This window comes from Cebus imitator, unplaced genomic scaffold (assembly GCF_001604975.1).
Source record: "Cebus imitator isolate Cc_AM_T3 unplaced genomic scaffold, Cebus_imitator-1.0 Scaffold0, whole genome shotgun sequence".
NCBI classification, from domain to species: domain Eukaryota; kingdom Metazoa; phylum Chordata; class Mammalia; order Primates; family Cebidae; genus Cebus; species Cebus imitator.
This window is the reverse complement of record NW_016107315.1, coordinates 15,449,965-15,469,942: the sequence shown is the minus strand read 5'-3', so window position 1 is coordinate 15,469,942 and position 19,978 is coordinate 15,449,965. Positions and strand designations below refer to the sequence as shown.

The following is a 19,978-nucleotide window of genomic DNA, read 5'->3' as shown; positions in this document are numbered from 1 at the left end:
GAGAGGATCCAAACAGATACCTCCTTTCGCTCCTAGTCACAGAATTGGGAGGGCCCCACGGTCATTGTCTTTCTCATGAAAAGTCCCCGAATAGTTAATAACTCCGTGAATTGTTACCAGTAGCCCTCTGTGTAATCTTGGGCAGGTTACTTAACCTCTCTGTGCCTGTTACTCCCCAGTAAAAGGCCTAACATGTACCTTGCAGGGTTGTATTTTTAACTGAGCCAATTTCTGTAAAACACATAAATAGGACCTGCCATGTAGGATACAGCCAAGAGATGTGATTGCCATTATTATCATTTTTAGCATTTTTTAAACCTATCCACAAAATCCATGTCCTCAGAGAATCCACATTTTTGGAGGCCAGGATACATAAGCCAAAAGTGAATTTTACGAGTTTCAGGGACTCCGAGCAGCCCTGAGTGCTTGTCCTTTCTCAGTCCCTGCTCCCTAGTTGTGTCCGAGTCAGCGCCTTGGCATTTGGGGCCCTGCTTGAGGTCCAGTGGAACATCCCATCTTCAGGCTGAGAAGATTGGCTAATGTGAGCAGCGTCTGGGAGGAGATTCATGCTGGGGAATCCAAACTTGTCTCTCAGCTTCATGGAAACAGTCATCAGTTACGTGGCCCTCGCTGCTCTATAAAGCTGCACAGAGAGACAGAGAAAAAGGAGCAAAGATCACCCCCACTAATAAGTCTACTGCCTGGAGTCTGCTGGGAGGTTGGGTACTTGCGAATAAATACCAGACATAGAACAGTGGCCTATTTTACATTTCCCTTGCCCATTATGCTGAGTGCAATACTGCTAAGACCGTTCGATTCAAATGGTCAGGAGGTTTGTGTTCAAATCCCAACTCTGTCTTGGCTTGCTCTTTGATACTGACAAACTCTGTCAGCTCAGTTTCCTATCTGAAAAGTGCAGGGAAGGAGAGGGTTCCTCCCTGCACTGACATTCCCTGCCCCCTACCCAGGCTGCTGGGGAGGGAAGCAAAAGGCCTGGTCTTAACACCCTCAGCAGCAGAACATCTGAATACCTCGTTTCAGAGTTTGGAGGAGGGCTGTGAGCAGGCACGGCTCATAAAAGCGGATGGTGTGCTAGGTGTTCTTCTGAGAGGCAGAAGGAGGCATGTGACCTCTCATACAATGAGCTCTCTGGCTTCTCCGTATCAATGGGACTAAACTGGCTCTAAGGATAAATGGGGAGAGGGCTCCCAGGACGAGGACCACAGGGTGCATGTGAATGGGCAGCTCCTGATGAAGGGTGGTTCTGAGATAATTGCATGTCTCAAGTGTGCTGGAAGGCAGGGGGCCAGAGGTTGAGTGCAGAAAGCAGCCAAGAGGGTAGTTATCTCCTAATTATTGCTTGTGCTGGAATGTTTTATTCCATTTAGAAAATGGTCTAATTGTTTTGGTTTTTTTTTTTTTTTTTTTTTTTCCATGCAGTAGGCAAACAGCCAGGTGGGGTCTGTCCAAACCGTGTGGGTGGTGTTCTCTAATTGCTGGGCTGGACTTTCTTTTGCCAATTAGGTGGCTTCCATAGACCTGCCCTTTTCTAGTTTGATTACTACATAAGGCAACTTACTTTTGTATAACCTCTTTCATACTGAGTGGAGCTGCTTTCAACATGTAAATTCCATCTTGGCACAATTGGGTGCTTTCGAAAGTCTGTGCTAAGACTGAAATCAAAATCAGATAATCACTTACGTGAAAAGAAATATAGGCAACGTCTTCTCCCCAGGGTTGGTTTCTGTCAGCATCTCTACCTTGTTAAATGTCCCCTTAATATCTATGTGTTAGCTGTTTGGGTGGAGAAGACAGTGGTTGAGTAGATTTTCAGCTAAAAGGAGGTGTTTACTGAGAACTTCTTGTTTTTCTCACTTCATACACAAAAATTAACTCGAATTATTATCTAAATGGTAAGAGTGAAAACTATAAAACTTAGAATATGAGTAAGTATTCATGACCTTGGATTAGACAAAACCTTCTTAGATATGACACCAAAAGCAAAAGCAACAGCAGAAAACATAAATTGGCTTCATCAAAATTTAAAAATTTTGTGCTGTGAAGGACATCATTAGAAAAATAAAAAAACCCACAGAATGGAAGATGCTTACATCTGATAAGGGACATGTTTCCAGAATATTTAAAGAACTCTTACAACTCAATAATAAAAAGACAATCAGATTTAGAAATGGGCAATGGATTTGAATAGACATTTCTCCAAAGAAGATATACAGCTAGCCAATAAGCACTATGAAAAGATGCTAAACTTCATTGGTCATTAGGGAAATGTAAAGCAGAACCACAATGAGATACTATTTCCCACCCCCTAGGATGGCTATGGTCAGACATCGACAAGTGTTAGAAAAGATGTGGAAAACCGGAACCCTCATATGCAGCTGGCTGGAACGTAAAATAGTGCATTTGCTTTGGAAAACAGTCCTCAAAATGTGAAACATAGAGTTGCCAAATGATCCAGCAATTCAGTTTCTGGGTCTATACCCAAAAGAAGTGAAAGCAGGGACTCCAACAGATATTTATATGCCTCTGTTCATAGCAGCTTCATTCACAGTAGCCCAAAGGTGGAAGCAACCCGCATGTTCATCAACTGATGAGCAAATGAACAAAATATAGTATATTCATAAAATGGAATATTATTAACTGGCATATGCTACAACATGAACATTCAGAACATTATGCTAAGTGAAAGAAACCAGTCACAAAACTCCACCTATTGTATGATTCTGTTTGTATAAAATGTCCAAAAATAGGCACATCTATAGAGACAGAAAGCAGACTAGTGGTTGCCTAGGGCTGTGGGCAGATCACGTAGGGGTTGGGGGGAAATAGGGACTGACCACTAATGCTATGGGCTTTCTTTGTGGGGTGATAGAAGTATTCGAAAATTGCATTGTGGTGATAGTTGTACAATTCTGTGACTATCGTAACAATCACTGAATAGTGCACTTTAAATGGATTTGATATGTGAATTATATCTCAAAGCCACATAAAAAATAAGTTATGGTTTCATTCTTAAAATTCAGCACCTGGAGGTCCTCTGCTGCTCTTGAAGAAAAGAGGAACAGTCAGTAAATATTTAGGGACTGCATAGAAGTTAGCTGGAAGTTTGATTCTTGGAGCATAGAGAAATGGAGAGAAGCAGGTTTTGTCTTCAGGGAGCTTCTATGCAAATACAGAAGATAAGATTAAGCTAGGTTATATATAGAAGATAAGATTAAGATTTATAAATAGCAAGAATATCTCCCACCCCTAATCATCTGTGCTAATCCAGGTCCTCTTGAAGCCTTTCTCACTAGCTGCCCAGAAAATCAAGGACTATGCCAAGCCAGGGAGGAAGGAGTGTCTGTTACATTTCAAAGTAAAATATAAATATTTTAAAAATTATCCCTGCCTACCACCTGGGACTCTTGTGTGGGTCACAAATTGGGGTAATAGGGTGCCAGGCCTTTGAAGTCAGCCAAGGCCATTTACGGTTCAGTTATTTGGCTTGCTTTATATCTTTCCTCAGCTCTAGGGAAAGGTTTGTTGAGAAAGCCTAGTTCATTTGGTGACAGTTGCCAAACACCTGCTACATGCAGGGGCGGAGTGAGAGGGGCAGCAGGTAAACACGCAGTGACCATAGTTTCTAGAAAGTGTCCTGGTCAGGAGAGTAGAGGCTGCTCCTAGGGCACATAGCAGAAGGCATTTAACCTAGACCTTGGGGATCCGGAAGGCTTCCAGGAGAAGTTAGCCAGGAGAAGGAGGGTGGGTGGCAAATTTATTCTGGGCAAAGGAAACCTACCATTCAGGGGCAGTTCTGGTCCCTTCATGCACGCTATCTGTTGGTCACCCTCACTGTCACCCTGTAGTGCAAGATATTATTATTCCCGTTTTACAGATTAGAAAACAGATGCTCAGGGCCTTTAAAGGACTTTCCCAAAGACAAAGATGATAAGTGGCACAGTTGGAATTTAACCCAGTTTTTCTACTATCAAAGCCAAAACGCTTTTTAAGCTCTCTGCTGTACTTCCTTGTACACTGCAAGACTACATGTTTTATAACATATTTTTTTCTGATTAAAGAAATACTTATGTTTAATCATTGTTGAAAGTTTAGAAAACAGAAAAGATTAAAAATAATCCGTGATCGTGCAAACAAGGTGTACAGATCACTGCAATCAAGGTGGTGTATAGGTTGTCTAGCCTCCAAATTGGATTATGCTAAGAACCTGTTTTTTACAAAAATATATTAATAATATTTTCCATATTATTAAACATTTTTCTACATGGTAATTGTAACGGTTGTCAAGTATTCTCTTTTTGGGATTTACTACAGTATAATTCTACCCAATTACATATCACTCCCCTCCAACTTGTGCAGTTATAACCAGTATTGTGATGAATATTTTGGCAGATCAATCTTTGTCTCAGTCTTAGATCATTTTTTAAAATGTAGCCTAAGAAATTTCTGTGTCAAAAAGCTATGCACATTTCAAGGCTTTTGATTTGAACTCTCAGGTTGCCTTGAAAAGGTTGTAGCAATCACACTTTCACACAGTGTGTTTATTTCCCTCCCTGCTTTGTATATTGTTGTCTTTTTAGCTTGTCAACTTGATAGTTGTTGCATTAACATTTTAATTTTCATTTCTTTCCTTATTGTTGAAGTTTAATTCTGTAGCTGCTTATGAATATTATATTAAATGTCAAAATATGTAAGATTAACCAAAAGTGCATTGAGCATTTAAAGAATGAAGGTGTCTTTGTAGGCCAGAGGTGATGGGTTGAGAATATATTTTGCCAAATCCTGCAGTTTCACTGCCAGAACAGATGGTATAGATGCAGTGTGAGGTTGTACTGGGAGGAAAAAGGCAGAGAGGAGTTATTTCTTAGATTTAATAACTGTGTTTTACTCATGCAGGTTCTTAAAGGTGGACAGGAAGCACCCACAAAACCCAAAGGTCGTCCCAAGAAAAACTCTATCCCCACATCAGAAGAGATTGAAGCCGAAGAGAAGATGAACAGCCAGGCCCAGGGTCAGGAGCGACTGGAGCCCTCCCAGGGGCAGAAGGAGCTCTGTGAAGTACAGGAACCGAAAGCATGTGATGTCCCCTTAGAGATGGCAGAGCCACCAGACCCACCCCAGGAGTTGCCAATACCCTCTTCAGAACCCCCACCATTAAGCTAAAGTAAAACCCTTTTGAGGGAAAAGGGAGACTGGGGAGAAGGGAAAAGAGAGAAGGCAGGGAGCGTAGGGAGAGAAAACCTTCCAGCAGCCTGGTAAACTAGGGGAGAAGATCTCTACCCGTCTCCCTCCCTCCCACAGTTCCCAGTGGCCTTGTCATCACAAGCATTTGACAAAGACTTGCTTGTCTTGGGCCTTTCTCTTCCTGAAAGGCTGCTTTAGCCATGGATGCCCTTAATTAAGGGAGAAAGCGCCTAGGAGCTGCCTGCCCCAGCTGGGGTGACGGCTGTGGAGCTGGGTCTGTGCTGCAAGCCCTGTCCTGGCATGCAGTGGAGGGTGCTTAGCTCTCTCCCTCCCGACCTCTGGACAGTCAGTCATCAAAGCAGAGAGACATGGCGGCATGTGGCCAGCATGCCCAGGTTCCTTGCTGACTCAGCATTTATTTCTGTAGTTTTAAAAAAGAATTCAATGTTTTTGGTTGTTTTTTTTTTGGGGGGGTGAGGGTGGGCAAAAATATGGGGGGAGTTCTGAGTTATTAGAAATGTTTCTGAATCAAGTGTGTTTGCAGACACGTGTGCCTTTGTACCCATTATAAAATGGTCATGAGACCCAAGAATTGATAAGCTTTTTTTTTTTTTTTTTTTGCTTCATTAGCCCATTTATGCCTAGTGTTCCATTATTGGAATGCCAAGCTTGTGGGAGTTATTTATATCCTACTGCTCAAGATCATCACCAAGGTCTGATTTTTCGTAAAAAAAAATTTACGACCTTCAGCATAAATGGGTTAAGGTGACATCCCTGAAGCTGCAATGCAGATATGTTCAGATAACTTTTATTTTTTAATTAAAAATAAATCTTTCAAAAGGATTGAGCATTTTGTGTCTTCTTGGGAATGTATCTAATTCTGCCTAAATGTGTCCTATGGGAAGAGAGACCCAGAGAGTGAACCAGACTCGGGGGGTCACTTTTTCCTTGTCTATAAAACAAAGGATTGGGTTAGGCCATTGATGTCCAAGTGCTGAGAGCAGCAGGAGTGGCACTGAGCCTCCGGGGTGGGACAGGGCAGAGTAGTGGGGCTCTTCCCTCCACCTCTCCAACCGCCTTCTGTCAGAGTAGCTCCCCTCTCAGCCGCTTTACATTTGGGCGTCTAACTGTTTTACTTTTTTAAAGAGGTAAGAAATGTATACGCTTCAAAAGTCAGAATTATAAAAAAGAAGTCTTGCTTCCTCCCTGCCCTCTCTTCCCCTGCATCCCCTGCAGGTATTTATTTTTATTGGTTTCTTGTTCACCTTTCCAAGGTTTCTTGACTAAGTGTTCATTTGGATGATGGGTTCTACAACTTTTATCAAAAGAAGACTTGAGAATTACTTAGCTAGATGTGCTGGGTGACTTTAAATTTAAAAACGGTGTTCCATGTTAATTTAAGACCAAAAAGAGGGAGGATCTATATAGACTTCCTAGCAGGAGGACTCTGCCTCCGTTTTTTGTCTGATTCTCGTGTATTCCGACCCAGAGCCTGATCTCACAGGGGTCACCTTTATGATCACTGCCCCGTATGCTCACCTTTGATACCTTACAGGGCTGAGTGCCCATTTAGAGGACTCTCAGTTATTAATTACACAGTAACTCTGCCCAGTTGCAGGCTTGGAGAATACCAACCGACTTTTAACAGTGGCCTCAACAAGGAAGCCAAACCTGTTACTAGTTCTGTAAAACAATCGCATAATTCATTTCAAAGTTGAAACAGGAAAGATCCACGTGTTTTCCATCACCTGGCAGGCAGCCTGCTTTTCTCCATTAACAGAGACAATCAGAAAGTGACTGCAATTTTGACTTTGCCAAGGTAGTGCCTCATTCCCTTTGCTATTGAGATCAACAGAGAAAGCAGTCTTTTTCTTAACACTTGTGAATAGACAAAGGAGGGGAGGATTTGGCTTCTGAGAACCAGTTTGAGCAGACCACACCCAGCTGCCTGTCGAGGTTGCTTTCACCAAGCGGGCAGAACGTCGCCTTCTCTACCTCCAGCCCACCCCATGGTACAGTTTTATGATCTACCTACCAGGTGGTGTCACAGTGAGCCAAAGAACGTGCACAACAGCCAAAGTAAGCCGGTGGGCTGGTACTAGTTCAGTCTCAATCCTAAGGAAGTGTTCTGTCCTGTTCACCCTACCCCAAAGAGGCCTCCTGTCTGGATGCTGGCTTCCCAGGATGGTGTTTGTTCTCTTGCCCTGGGCTCCCACGATGTTCTTTTCTTTACTTAAGTTCAGGGGCACATCTGCGGGTTTGTTACACAGGTAAATTTGTGTCATGGGGGTTCGTTGCACGGATTATATCCTCACCCAGGTATTTAAGCCTAGTACCCACTAGTTATTTTTCCTGATCCTCTCCCTACTCTCACCCTCCTCTCTCTGCTAGGCCCCTGTGTGTATTTTTCCCCTCTGTGTGTCCATGTGTTTTCATGGTGTCCTCTTCTGAGATACCTGATAGTGACTGTCACCGCACAATATACGTGTCCACACACAGCCGTATTCCTGAGCGCTGGGTTCTGGGCGCTCTTTCTGACCTCTGGCTGTCACTCCTTTGCACCTGACCTGTGCTTTTGTGTCTTGCCCCTCAGGGTTGAATTCGCTGGTGAACGTAAGACCTCTGATGAGCTTTCCTTGTGTTTTGGAGGATCCAAGTCCAAGCCCTCGGCTTGTCTTCTGGCCTCAGTTATGCATGGCTTTGCCTGGTGACCCAGAAAGACCAGGCTGCACCTTTTAAAAAGTTATTTTTTTAAATTGACAAATAAAAATTGTATATATTTATGGTGTATAACATGATATTTTGAAACATGCATGCATGGTGGAATGGCTAAATCAAGCTAATTAACATATGCATGATCTCACATGTTTATCTATGATGAGAACACTGAAAATCTACTCTCTCAGCAATTTTCATGTGTACAATACGTAATTGACTATAGTCACCATGTTGTATAATACACCTTTGGACTTATTTCTCCTAACTGAAATTTTGTTCCCTTTGACCAACATCTCCCCAGCCTCCCCCGACCCCTCACCCCTGGCAATCACCATTTTACTCTTTGCTTCTATTGGTCCAGCTTTTTTAGATTCCACATGAAAGTGACCTCAGTACCCATCAATGATAGACTAGATGAAGAAAATGTGGCACATATACACCACGGAATACTATGCAGCCATAAAAAGAATAAGGTCATGTCCTTTGCAGGGACATGGATGGAGCTGGAGGCCATTATCCTCAGCAAACTAACACAGGGACAGAAAACCAAATACCACATGTTCTCACTTATAAGCGGGAGCTGAGTGATGAGAACACATGGACATGCAGCGGGGAACACCACACGCTGGGGCCTTTCAGATGGTGGAGGGTGAGAGGAGGGAGAGGATCAGGAAGAACAACTAATGGGCACTAGGCTTAATACCTGAGTGCTGAAACAATTTGTACAACAGACCCCCATGACGCAAGTCTACCTCTGTAACACACCTGCATTTATACTCAGAAGTTAAAATAAAGTTAAATATAAAAAAAGAAAGTGACATGATATGATATTTGTCTTCCTGTGCCTGGCTTATTTCCCTTAACATAACATCCTCCAGGTTACCATGTCACCACAAATGACAGGATTTCCTTCTCTTTAAAGGCTGAGTAGTATTCCACTGTATAGAGACCACATTTTCTCTCTCCATTCACCCTGTGATGGACACCTGGCTGTTTCCATAGCTCAGCTGTTGTGAATGCAGCTGCAGTGAACATGGGGGTGCCACTATCTCTACCATGCTGATTTTATTTCCTTTGCTGTACACCCAGGAGTGGGATTGCTGGGTCATATGGTAGTTCCACTTTTAATTTTTTGAAGAAAGGGCTGGCCTTTTGAATGTGAATAGGGACCCTGCTGTCTGTGCCCTGCTTGACAGCCAAGCCCTGCTGCACGAACTTCATCCTTCCCTTTTTTCCCCAGTTCCCAAAGCTTGTAACTGGCACCCAGAAACTAGCTTCACCGTTTTGCTCTGAAGCGTGTTGCATTGGAGGCGGTTCTGTGGGGGTCTGGAGCAGGACTACACAGCTTGAAGTGCCCTTTGCTCTCTCAGCTTCTTTCTCCGGGTGTCTCCACTTTAGCTTTCCCATGGCCACTTGCCTTTCCAGGCCTTGCCAAACAAAAGCATCCTCTTCCCTTCCTGGCATCCAGGAGGGCAGCCCCTGAAAGTTCCGGTGTTACTCAAGGGTCTGATAACTGCTGCTGTTTTGAAGTTTTCCGGGAAAACGAGAGCCGTGGCAAGCCCTCAGAAATCTAACTTGGAGAAGCTGACCTCTTAGGGACTTTAGCCCTCTCTTCTAGAAGTGTCTTTCCTCTGGGAGGCTTCTAAAGCACTTTCACAAGCACACTGCCCTTCTGCTGCCGCCTTGGGCTGTAAAATGGGCTGTTCCTCCAGCTTTATACAAACCCATTAATCACAGAGAGCTTAATGTCTTTCCTGGGGTCTTATGGTTACTCAGGAGCCTTGCTGGGAACCGAGGCCCTGGGCCAGGCTCCCTGCAGTGGGTCTTTGCCATTAGCACTGCAAAGGGCTGCGGTGGAAAAGCTCCCGGTACTCAGCTTTCTTCCCACTGCAGGCATTTGGAGGTGGGGGGTTCCTGCCTCTGCTTCCGCAGGGCACATCTTAACTGCTAAAGAGTGAAGGATTCCTGCTGCAGCTCCCAGACTCCAAGTCTGCACATCTGAGTTTCTGTTGTGGATCACGATGCCCTCGGTTTGCTTACACAGGGTCTGCAAAGGTTTCTTAAGACACAACAGCAGCCCTATCTTTTTTCTTTTTTTTGAGACAGAGTCTCACTGTGGCCCAGGCTGGAGTCCAGTGGCATGATCTCGCATCACGGCAACCTCTGCCTCCCACGTTCAAGCAATTCTACTGCCTCAGCCTCCTGAGTAGCTGGGCTTACAGCCACAGGTCCCACACCTGGCTAATTTTTGTATTTTTGGTAAAGATGGCGTTTCCGCATGTTGGCCAGGCCTGCCTCAAACTCACAACTTCAAGTGATCTGCCTGCCTCAGCCTTCCAAAGAGCTGAGATGACAGTCGTGAGCCACCGTGTCCAGCCCCAGCAGCCCTGTCTTGACAGCCAGCAACCACATGGTCTCATGCTATGAGCCATGAGCCCTCAAACTCATCTAAACAGACCTGTCCAAAACCAGCCTTACTGAGGCCGGGCGTGGTGGCTCATGCCTGTAATCCAAGCACTTTGGAGGCCAAGGCAGGCGGATCACCTGAGGTCGGGAGTTCAAGACCAGCCTGACCAACAGGGTGAAACCCCATCTTTATTAAAAAAAAAAACAAGTTTCTCTGAATCTGGTCAGTTCTAGAGCTGACTTGAAGAGCGGGTATGAGGGCACTGTGAGCCTTTTCCATCCACAGAGTGCTTAGAGTTCAGCCACCCTTCTCACAACCCTTGAACTTCATTCTACCTCAGCCTCGCCCCACGTGCCTGGGCTGGGTCTGGCTTAGAACTAGACTGGAGGCTATGAAACTCTGTCCACCTCAGAAATACTGTTTTGTGGGCCTGGTCTAGTGTTGTCTGCTCAGCAGAAAGTGAGCAGGGACTTAGAAGTCACCTGGCTGGCAGTCTGCATGAAAGACCATCCCACGGGCTTACCCCACTCTCTCTCCCACCCAGATCAATGCTAGCTGGGAGTCAGATCCTCTGGCAGTTTTCCATAGGTGCTACGTAAATCTTCTCCTGCATTATATTTGAAACGACCCTTTGAGGGGCAGGTAGTGTCGGGGTTAAAGAGTTAAAATGTTCTTTGCACTAAAACTTGTTTCTCAGGATTTCTATTCACTTAATTGCCCGTGTTTGCCTAAAACCTTGAGTGGCTGCTGTTGCTCTTTGTGTAAATATCTCCTTTTCCAGTCCCCTCCCGCTCTCCTCCTGGGAGGCCTCGCTAGAGCTGTGTCCCTTCCAGGCACAGAGGCATCTCTCCTCCTTTTCGACTCTTCCAGTGCTGCTCGGAGATGCTCTGCCCCAGCGTGCCCTGTGGGTCCTTTCTCCTGCCCACCTGGCTCTCCTCTCTCTTAGGCTTCTCAGCATAATGGTTTGAAGTCACCTTTCCCTGCAAGTGTTCCTTAATTAACCTCACCTTTTCTCCAGTCTATTCTGTTAACTCTTGCCTCACCTCTTCCTCTTCCTGCACCCTTTGTAATTATCACTGTGGTCCTGCCGTATTTCCAGTGGACGCGGATTAGTTTTGTTTCCCTATTAGAGGGTAAATTCCTCAAGGCGTTTTTTCCAGTTTGTACATTCTGAGTTCTTTCTGCTGTGTTGAAGTCTCCAAAGCCTGAAGACGGGCCTTAAAGGACCTGGTTCTCCTGGTCTCCAGCTGACTTCTGCCTTGGAGGCTTCTCCAGGAACTCAGCTTTCAGGATTGGAGCCAAAATCTCAGAATAAGCAGCAGCCAGAGACATCCTTTCCATTTTGCAGAGGGATAAACTGGAAGAGATGGCAGCGACTTGAGAGAGGGCCTCAAGGCCAACCAGGGTCACAGCCAGTGCAGCCCTGCCCTTAGAAAGCAGTGCCTGGGACTTCCTGCCGCCAGAAGCAGCATTAGCCACCCTCCAAGCTGATGAGTATTTCTTCAGCATTTATTTTCTGCCTAGCCCTGTGCTAGTACTACGGGAGGAAGGTGGGTGGGAGGGGGCCAAGGGGGCAAAGTCACCTGTCCCTGCCCTCAAACTCAATAAAATTATGTCGGAGAAACATATAGTTTAGTGAGTTTGGGGGTGGGGCTAGGGATTCCAGCCAAGGTTTTGTAACATTTACGCCTTCCCTTACGCTGCACGATGGTGTTCTTTCTGGGCAAGGGAGGTGATTCATGGGAGATGCATTCCTAAGCACGTCCTCACCAGGCTAAGACACTAAGACAGTGTTCATGCCTTAGGTAGGCCTCTTGTGCCCCTGGAAGGGTGATTAACACTGGAATAACAGGTGTTTGCTAAACTCACCTGAATATGCCTCTAATCCCGGATTGTCCACAAGATCCTGGGTGGAGAATGGTTTGAGAAGAGCAGGGAGATCCAGGTAATACCATCTGTAATCTGGGCACAGATCCTGAGGAAAGTGGGTGCCACCAGCCTCCTTGCCTGCCTTGTACTTTGCCTTTGCCTTACCAAGGGGCAGCGGATGGGCAGTGGATGGGGCAGCCTTCCTGCTTCCTGTCGCACTCACTGCTTGCACTCCACCCAGGTGCGCTCTGTCGTTGGCCTCCACCTGCTGCTCTGTGCTGGCAACCCCTGACATCTGCAGGTCAGCCATGGCCAGGAGGGGCTGGGGTAGAAACCGCCTGCCGAGGGGGGCTGTGTAAATCACTGTGACAGGCTCCTTTCATGCCTGCCCTCTTTTCTCTCCCAAACCCTCTTCCCTTCTGTTTATTTTTGTTGCGGATTTATTAGACAAACAGTTAAGTGCCCATTTAGCTCTGCAAACTGTCATCATGCCTGCTTCATGAATAAGATCATTCACTGACAAAACTCTTTAAACATTTTTTTAAAAGAGGGTGGGGGAGGCATGGGGGACAGGAGAGGAGGAGGAAATAGTGCCCCAGGTTAGTGAGGAGGCCAAGAACAACCGAAACCCAAGCAGCAGCCTCTCCTGTAGCTCAACAATGTAACAAGGGCCCTCACAGTTGCCCTGAATTTACCCTGTTTATCAAGACGTGTGTCATCTCTCCTGCAGGATTCTGAGGTCTAGAGTTCTTCTTTGTCTGGGCTGCCAGAGAGCAGACAGCGTGGGGTGGGCTCAGTGGCTGCTGTGTACCTGCTCAAAATGGTTCCCAAGAACCTCAGGGCATGTCAGGCTGAATCTGTGCCCTTTTGGGATCCTCAGTCAATTTCCTCAATCCAAACTCTCTTGGTTCTGCCAGGGCTTCCCTCCTTCTGGCGGCATCTCTTCCCAAGCACCTGGTCCTTAAACACACAAATTGCTCAGCCGAAAGTAGCAAGAATGCTAGGTGTGGTGGCTCATGCCTGTAATCTCACAGTTTGGGAGGCTGAGGTGGGAGGATTGTTTGAGCCCAGGAGGTTGAGGCTGCAGTGTGCCATGATCACGTCACTGCACTCCAGCCTGGGCAAGGCAACCTTGCCCCCCAACACAAAAAAGTAGCAAGAGCCCGGTCCAGTGTCTTTTTAATGCATGCAGACTATATGTCAGGCACCAGACAAGGACGGTCTTTACCTCATCACATTTCATCATCTCAGCAGCCTTATGCAGTAGATCCTATTACTGTCTCCATTTCAGAGGTGGGGAGACTGACACTTAATGTGGCTAGGTAACTTGCACAGCTATCAACACAGCTGGGAGGTCTCTTATCCCCCAATCAGGCCTGTGCTTACTTCTAAGGAGTCCGAGTTGGCTGAGCCTGATCTCAGAGCACATTGCCGAGGCAAGCTGACCCTGCACCCCCCAGTGTGGGTAGGCACCCTTGCCCCCACACAGCTGTAATGGGGGCCATCTCTCACAGCCTACTTTCAGTTTATGGTGCAGTCCTCCCCTCTAGTGTGAGTGATCAAGCCCTCCACCCACTCACCCGTACTAGCAAGAAGTCCAGGTCCCCTGCCACCTCTTTGGTTGTGTATCAGGGGCTCAGGAGCATCTGAGGGCATTGGAGTGTGTTGGCATGCGCACTGACCTTGGAAGGGGTGCTAGACTCTGGAGGAACTTGGAGGGGGAGCTCCCAACTGAAGCACAGTAACAGGACAGCATCCTCACTGTGGAGCAGCAAGCCTCGCTAGTAGACATGGCTTCCTACATGACAGCAAGAGGGCACAAGAGGAAGTGTGAACCACAGTAGATGCTGCTGGAATGCCGATTCTCTGTTCAAGCTGCCGATGCAGATGCTGCCCCTTCTCAGCCACTCTTGCAGTTACTTCTGAGGTCTCTTCAGCCTTGCAGCCCTGGGTCTGGCCCTTAGATCACTTGGCTTCTGCTCCTTAAAGGCCTAGAGCTACTCTTCCTTTCCCGGCTTCCCTCATCTCCATTTCTTCTCTGGTTTCTCTTTTGGCATTTCTTTTTATTTGCAGTGTGTTTTCAGTGCAAATAAAGTCCATATGAAAAAGTTACTATGAACAGAACATAATTACACACATACAATGAACAATCAAAACAGGTGTTGTACATGCAAATATGAAGCAAGAAGGGGTGTTCATTCACCCATACAAAAGCTTGGAATGTGTTGGAGCTGGTTGTTTCTTATTGCTTTCTAAGGATGGCAAATATTTGCTTTTGTTATCAAGGCTATTATGCTTGCTGGACCCTGGAACACAAACGTGTGGTCATGGGAATCAGAAACTTCAATGGGTGCATATTTCTACAAGCTTCTGCCCTCAGAGGCAGTAAAATCTTTCCAGAATTGAGGTAACTCCAGACTTAGTGTCAGGATCGGACTATTTAAAGCACTGGCTGATACAGAGTGCTCCAAAGGCAGCTAACTTTATTCATAAATGTGAAAAAAAAAAGTATTTATAGATGTAACATACCAGAATTTTTGTGAGGTGAGTTTCCAATGTTCAATTTTGACTTTTTAAAAATTAAGTAAATCTTTTACAATTTTCTATATATTTTACATATGCTGAAATAAGCAGCACTAATTTAAAGTTATTTGGGGTCATATTCCCATAGCTAAAAGAATCCTGCTCTCTTTTGGTGAAAGGAGATGTGTGAAAGGAAATATCTAGCTTTTAACCTTTTTAGCATATAAACAAGATTTGATAATTAGCCTTAGACTTTGAGTAGTTTCCAATCAATCATTGCTCTGGCACATGTCAATTACTTACAGCAAGTCAAGTGCAAAACCCTAAAAGAAACAATTTAGTTCCCAAGAGAACGGCAAAGGCTTAGCAATGGAAAACTTAAGAGAACATCAGCACTAAATTAGTGTTGCAGAAACAATACAAAACACGGAAACTTTTCATATTATCTAAGACTTTTATAAAGCCTTATGGATTTCATAAGCCAAAGTGAAAACTGAATCTCCATTCCACATGCTAGTTTTTTACTCTAGATCAAAGCAAGGATCCTTATTTTTATTTCCAAGGTAGAGCATTTGGATGTCCAAATTTAATAAATTTACACCTCCTTTCAGTCTTGTATGAAAAATTCTATGGGACCATGCCATGAAGGATGATGCTGTCTGGCCCAGATACTATACTTTTTTTTTTTGCAATCTGCAGTTTTTGCAGTCTGCAGACCAGGGGATTCCCTCATGTGCCTAACACCACCAGGGCCCTAGGTTTCAAGCACAAAACTGGTCAGCCGTTTGGGCAGACACCAAGCTAGCTGCAGGAGTTTTTTTTTTTTTTTCCTTTGTACCCCATGGGCACCTGGAATGCCAGTGAGACAGAATCGTTCAGTCCCCTGGAAAGAGGGCTAAAGCCAGGGAGCCAAATGCTCTTGCTCAGCAGATCCCACCCCGTCGGAGCGCAGCAAACTAAGATCCACTGGGTTGAAATTCTTGCTGCCAGCACAGCAGTCTGAAGTTGATCTGGGACACCTGAGCTTGGTGGGGGGGTGGGGTGTCCACCATTACTGAGGCTTGAGTAGGTGTTTTCCCCTTCGCAAAGCATCCGGGAAGTTCGGAGTGGGCAGAGCCTACCACAGCACCACAAACCTGCTGTAGTCAGACTGCCTCTCTAGATTCCTTCTCTCTGGGCAGGGCATCCCTGAACGAAAGGCAGCAGCCCCAGTCAGGGGCTGATAGATAAAATTCTCATATCCCTGAGACACAGCACCTAGGGGAAGGGGCAGTTGTAGGTGGAGCTTCACCGAACTTAAACATTCCTGCATGCTGGCTCTGAGGAGGGCAGTGGATCCAAACAAGGAGGGTTTTCCCAGCAGCGTGCTCAAGCAGGGATCGACAGACATCTCATACAGGAGAGTTCTGGCTGACATCTGGAGGGTGCCCCTCTGGGACAAAGCTTCCAGAGGAAGGAGCAGGCAGCAGTCTTTGCTGTTCTGCAGCCTCCACTGGTGATACCCAGGCAAACAATGTCTGGAATAAAACCCCAGCAAACTCCATCAGATCTGCAGAAGAGGAGCATGACTGTTTGAAGGAAAACTAACAAATGGAAAGCAACAGCATCAACATCCACAAAAAGGATGACCATGCAAAAACTCCATCTGAAGGTCATCAACAGCAAAGACCAAAGGTAAATAAATCCACGAAGATGAGGAAAAACCGTGAAAAAAGGCTGAAAATTACAAAAACCAGAATGCCTCTTTTCCTCCAAAAGATCACAACTCTTCGCCAGCAAGGGAACAGAACAGGATGGAGAATATGTTTGATGAATTGACAGAAGGAGGCCTCAGAAGGTGGGTAATGACAAAATCCTATGAGCTAAAGAAGCATGTTCTAACCCAATGCAAGGAAGCTAAGAATTTTGATAAAAGGTTAGAGAAATTACTAACTAGAATAATCAGTTTAAAGAAAAACATAAATGACCTGATGGAGCTGAAAAACACAGCATGAGAACACAGCATGAGAACTTTGAGAAGCATACGCAAGTATCAGTAGCCGAATCAATCAAGCAGAAGAAAGGATATCAGAGATTGAAGATCAACTTAATGATATAAAGTGTGAAGACAATATTAGATAAAAAAAGAATAAAAAGGAACAAACAAAGCCTCTAAAAAATAGGGAACTATCTGAAAAGAACAAACCTACATTTGATTGGTGTACCTGAAAATGACGAGGAGAATGGAACCAAGTTAGAAAACACACTTCAGGATATTATCCAGGAGAACTTCCCCAACCTAGCAAGACAGGCCAACATTCAAATTCAGGAAATACAGAGAAAACCACAAAGATATTCCCCAAAAAGAGCAGCCCCAAGACACATAATCATCAGACTCACCAAGATTGAAATGAAGGAAAAAAATGTTAAGGGCAGCCAAAGAGAAAGGTCAGGTTACCCACAAAGGGAAGCTTATCAAACTAACAGCAGATTTGTCAGCAGAAACCCTACAAGCCACAAAAGAGTAGGGGCCAATATTCAACATTCTTAAAGAAAAGAATCTTCAAACTAGAATTTCATATCCAGCCAAACTAAGCTTCAAAAGTGAAGGAGAAATAAAATCCTTTACAGAAAAGCAAATGCTGAGGGATTTTGTCACCACCAGGCCTGCCTTACAAGAGCTTCTGAAGGAAGCTCTAAATATGGAAAGGAAAAATCTATACTTAGCCACTGCAAAAACACACCAGAATTTAAAGACAATTGACACTATGAAGAAACTTCATCAACGAATGTGCAAAATAACCAGCTAGCATCATGATTACAGGATCAAATTCACACATAACAATATTAAACTTAAATGTAAATGGACTAAATGCCTCAATTAAAAGGCACAGACTGGCAAATTGGATAAAGAGCCAAGACCATCGGTATGCGGTATTCAGGAGACCCATCTTATGTGCAAAGACACACATACACTCAAAATAAAAGAATGGAAGCAGAGATTTACCGAGAAAATGGAGAGCAAAAAAAAGCAGGTATTGCAATTCTAGTCTCTGGTAAAACAGACTTTAAACCAACAAAGGTCAAAAGAGACAAGGTAGGGCATTACATAATGGTAAAGGAATCAATGTAACAAGAAAACATATCCTAAACATATATGCACCCAATACAGGAGCACTCAGATTCAGAAAGCAAGTTTTTAGGGACCTATAAAGAGACTTAGACTCCTACACATTAATAGTGGGAGACTTTAACACCCATCGTCAATATTAGACAGATCAGTGAGACAGAAAATTAACAAGGGTATTCAGGACTTGAACTCAGCTCTGGACCAACATCTACAAAATTCTTCATGCCAAATCAACATAATATACATTTTTCTCAGCACCATGTTGCACTCATTTTATAATCAACTACATAATTGGAAGTAAAACACTCCTCAGCAAATGTAAAAGAACAAAAATAATAACAAACAGTCTCTCAGACCACAGTGCAATCAAATTAGAACTCAGGATTAAGAAACTCACTCAAAACCCCACAACTACATGGAAACTGAACAACCTGCTCCTGAATGACTACTGGGTAAATACAAAATTAAGGCAGAAATAAAGAAGTTCTTTGAAACCATTGAGAACAAAGATACAACATACCAGAATCTCTGGGACATAGCTAAAGCAGTGTTTTGAGGGAAATTTATAGCACTAAATGTCCAAATCAGAAAGCTAGAAAGATCTAAAATCAACATCCTAACATCACAAATAACTAGAGAAGCAAGAGCAAACATTCAAAAGCTAGAAGACAAGAAATAATGAAGATCAGAGCAGAACTAAATGAGATAGAGACATGAAAAACACTCAAAAAAAAAATCAATGAATCCAGGAGCTGGCTTAAAAAAAAAGATTGATGAAATAAATTGCTAGCCAGACTAATAAAGAAGAAAAGACAGAAGAATCACATAGACACAATAAAAAAATGATAAAGGGGAGATTATCCCTGATCCTATAGAAATACAACCATCAGAGAATACTAGAAACACATCTATGCAAATAAACTAGAAAATCTAGAAGAAATGGATAAATTCCTGGACACATACACCCTCCCAAGACTAAACTAGGAAGAAGTCAAATCCCTGAATAGACCAATAACGAGTTCTAAAATTGAGACAGCAATTAATAGCAATCAACCAAAAAAAGCCCAGGAGCAGACAGATTCACAGCCAAATTTTACCAGCAGTACAAAGAGGAGCTGGTATCATTCCTTCTGAAACTATGCTTCTTAAACAGTAGAGAAAGAGGGACTCCTCCCTAACTCATTTGGTGAGGTCAGCATCATCCTGATACCAAAATCTGGCAGAGACACAATAAAAAAATAAAATTTCAGGCCAATATCCCTGATGAACATCGATGCAAAAATCCTCAAGAAAATACTGGCAAATCTGGATCCAGAAGCACATTAAAAAGCTTATCCACCATGATCAATTCAGCTTCATCCCTGGAATGCAAGGCTGATTCAATATATGCAAAACAATAAACATAATCCAATGACAAAAGCCACATGATTATCTCAATAGATGCAGGAAAGGCCTTCCATAAAGTTCAACACCCCTTCATGCTAAAAACACTTAGTAAACTAGGTATTAATGAGCCATATCTCGAAATAATGAGCTATTTATGACAAACACACAGCCAACATCATACTAAATGGGCAAGAGCTGCAAGCATTCCCTTTGAAAACCTGGCACAAGGCAAGGATGCCCTCTCTCACCACTCCTATTCAACATAGTATTGGGAGTTCTGGCCAGGGGCAATCAGACAAGAGAAAAAAATAATGAGTATTCAAATAGGAAGAGACGATGTCAAATTATCTGTTTGCAGATGACATGATTGTATATTTAGAAAACCCCATTGTCTCAGTCCCAAAACCCCTTAAGCTGATAACTTCAGCAAAGTCTCAGGATACAAAATCAATGTGCAAATATCACAAGCATTCTTATACACTAATAATAGAGAGCCAAATCATGAGCAAAGTCCCATTCACAATTGCTACAAAGAGAATAAAATATCTGGGAATACAACTTACAAGCGATGTGAAGGACATCTTCAAGGAGAACTACAAACCACGGTTCAAGGAAATGAGAGAACACAAACAAATGGGAAAAAAAATCCATGCTCATGGATAGAAAGAATCAATGTGGTGAAAATGATCATACTGCCCAAAGTAACTTACAGTCGGTGCTACTCCCATCAAGCTGCCATTGACTTTCTTCACAGAATTAGAAGA

The 19,978-nt window shown here is 44.1% G+C and overlaps 1 protein-coding gene across 1 annotated transcript in view; it reads left to right on the top strand.

The window, feature by feature from the left end:
* Nucleotides 1–6,046, top strand: part of BARX2 (BARX homeobox 2) — a 76,745-nt gene extending 70,699 nt beyond the window's left edge. The window contains exon 4 of the mRNA XM_017523380.2: nt 4,915–6,046. Coding sequence (XP_017378869.1) covers nt 4,915–5,181 — 267 coding nt within the window. The 3' untranslated portion in view covers nt 5,182–6,046. The remainder of the gene's footprint in view (nt 1–4,914) is intronic.
* The last annotated feature ends 13,932 nt before the right edge of the window (nt 6,047–19,978 follow it).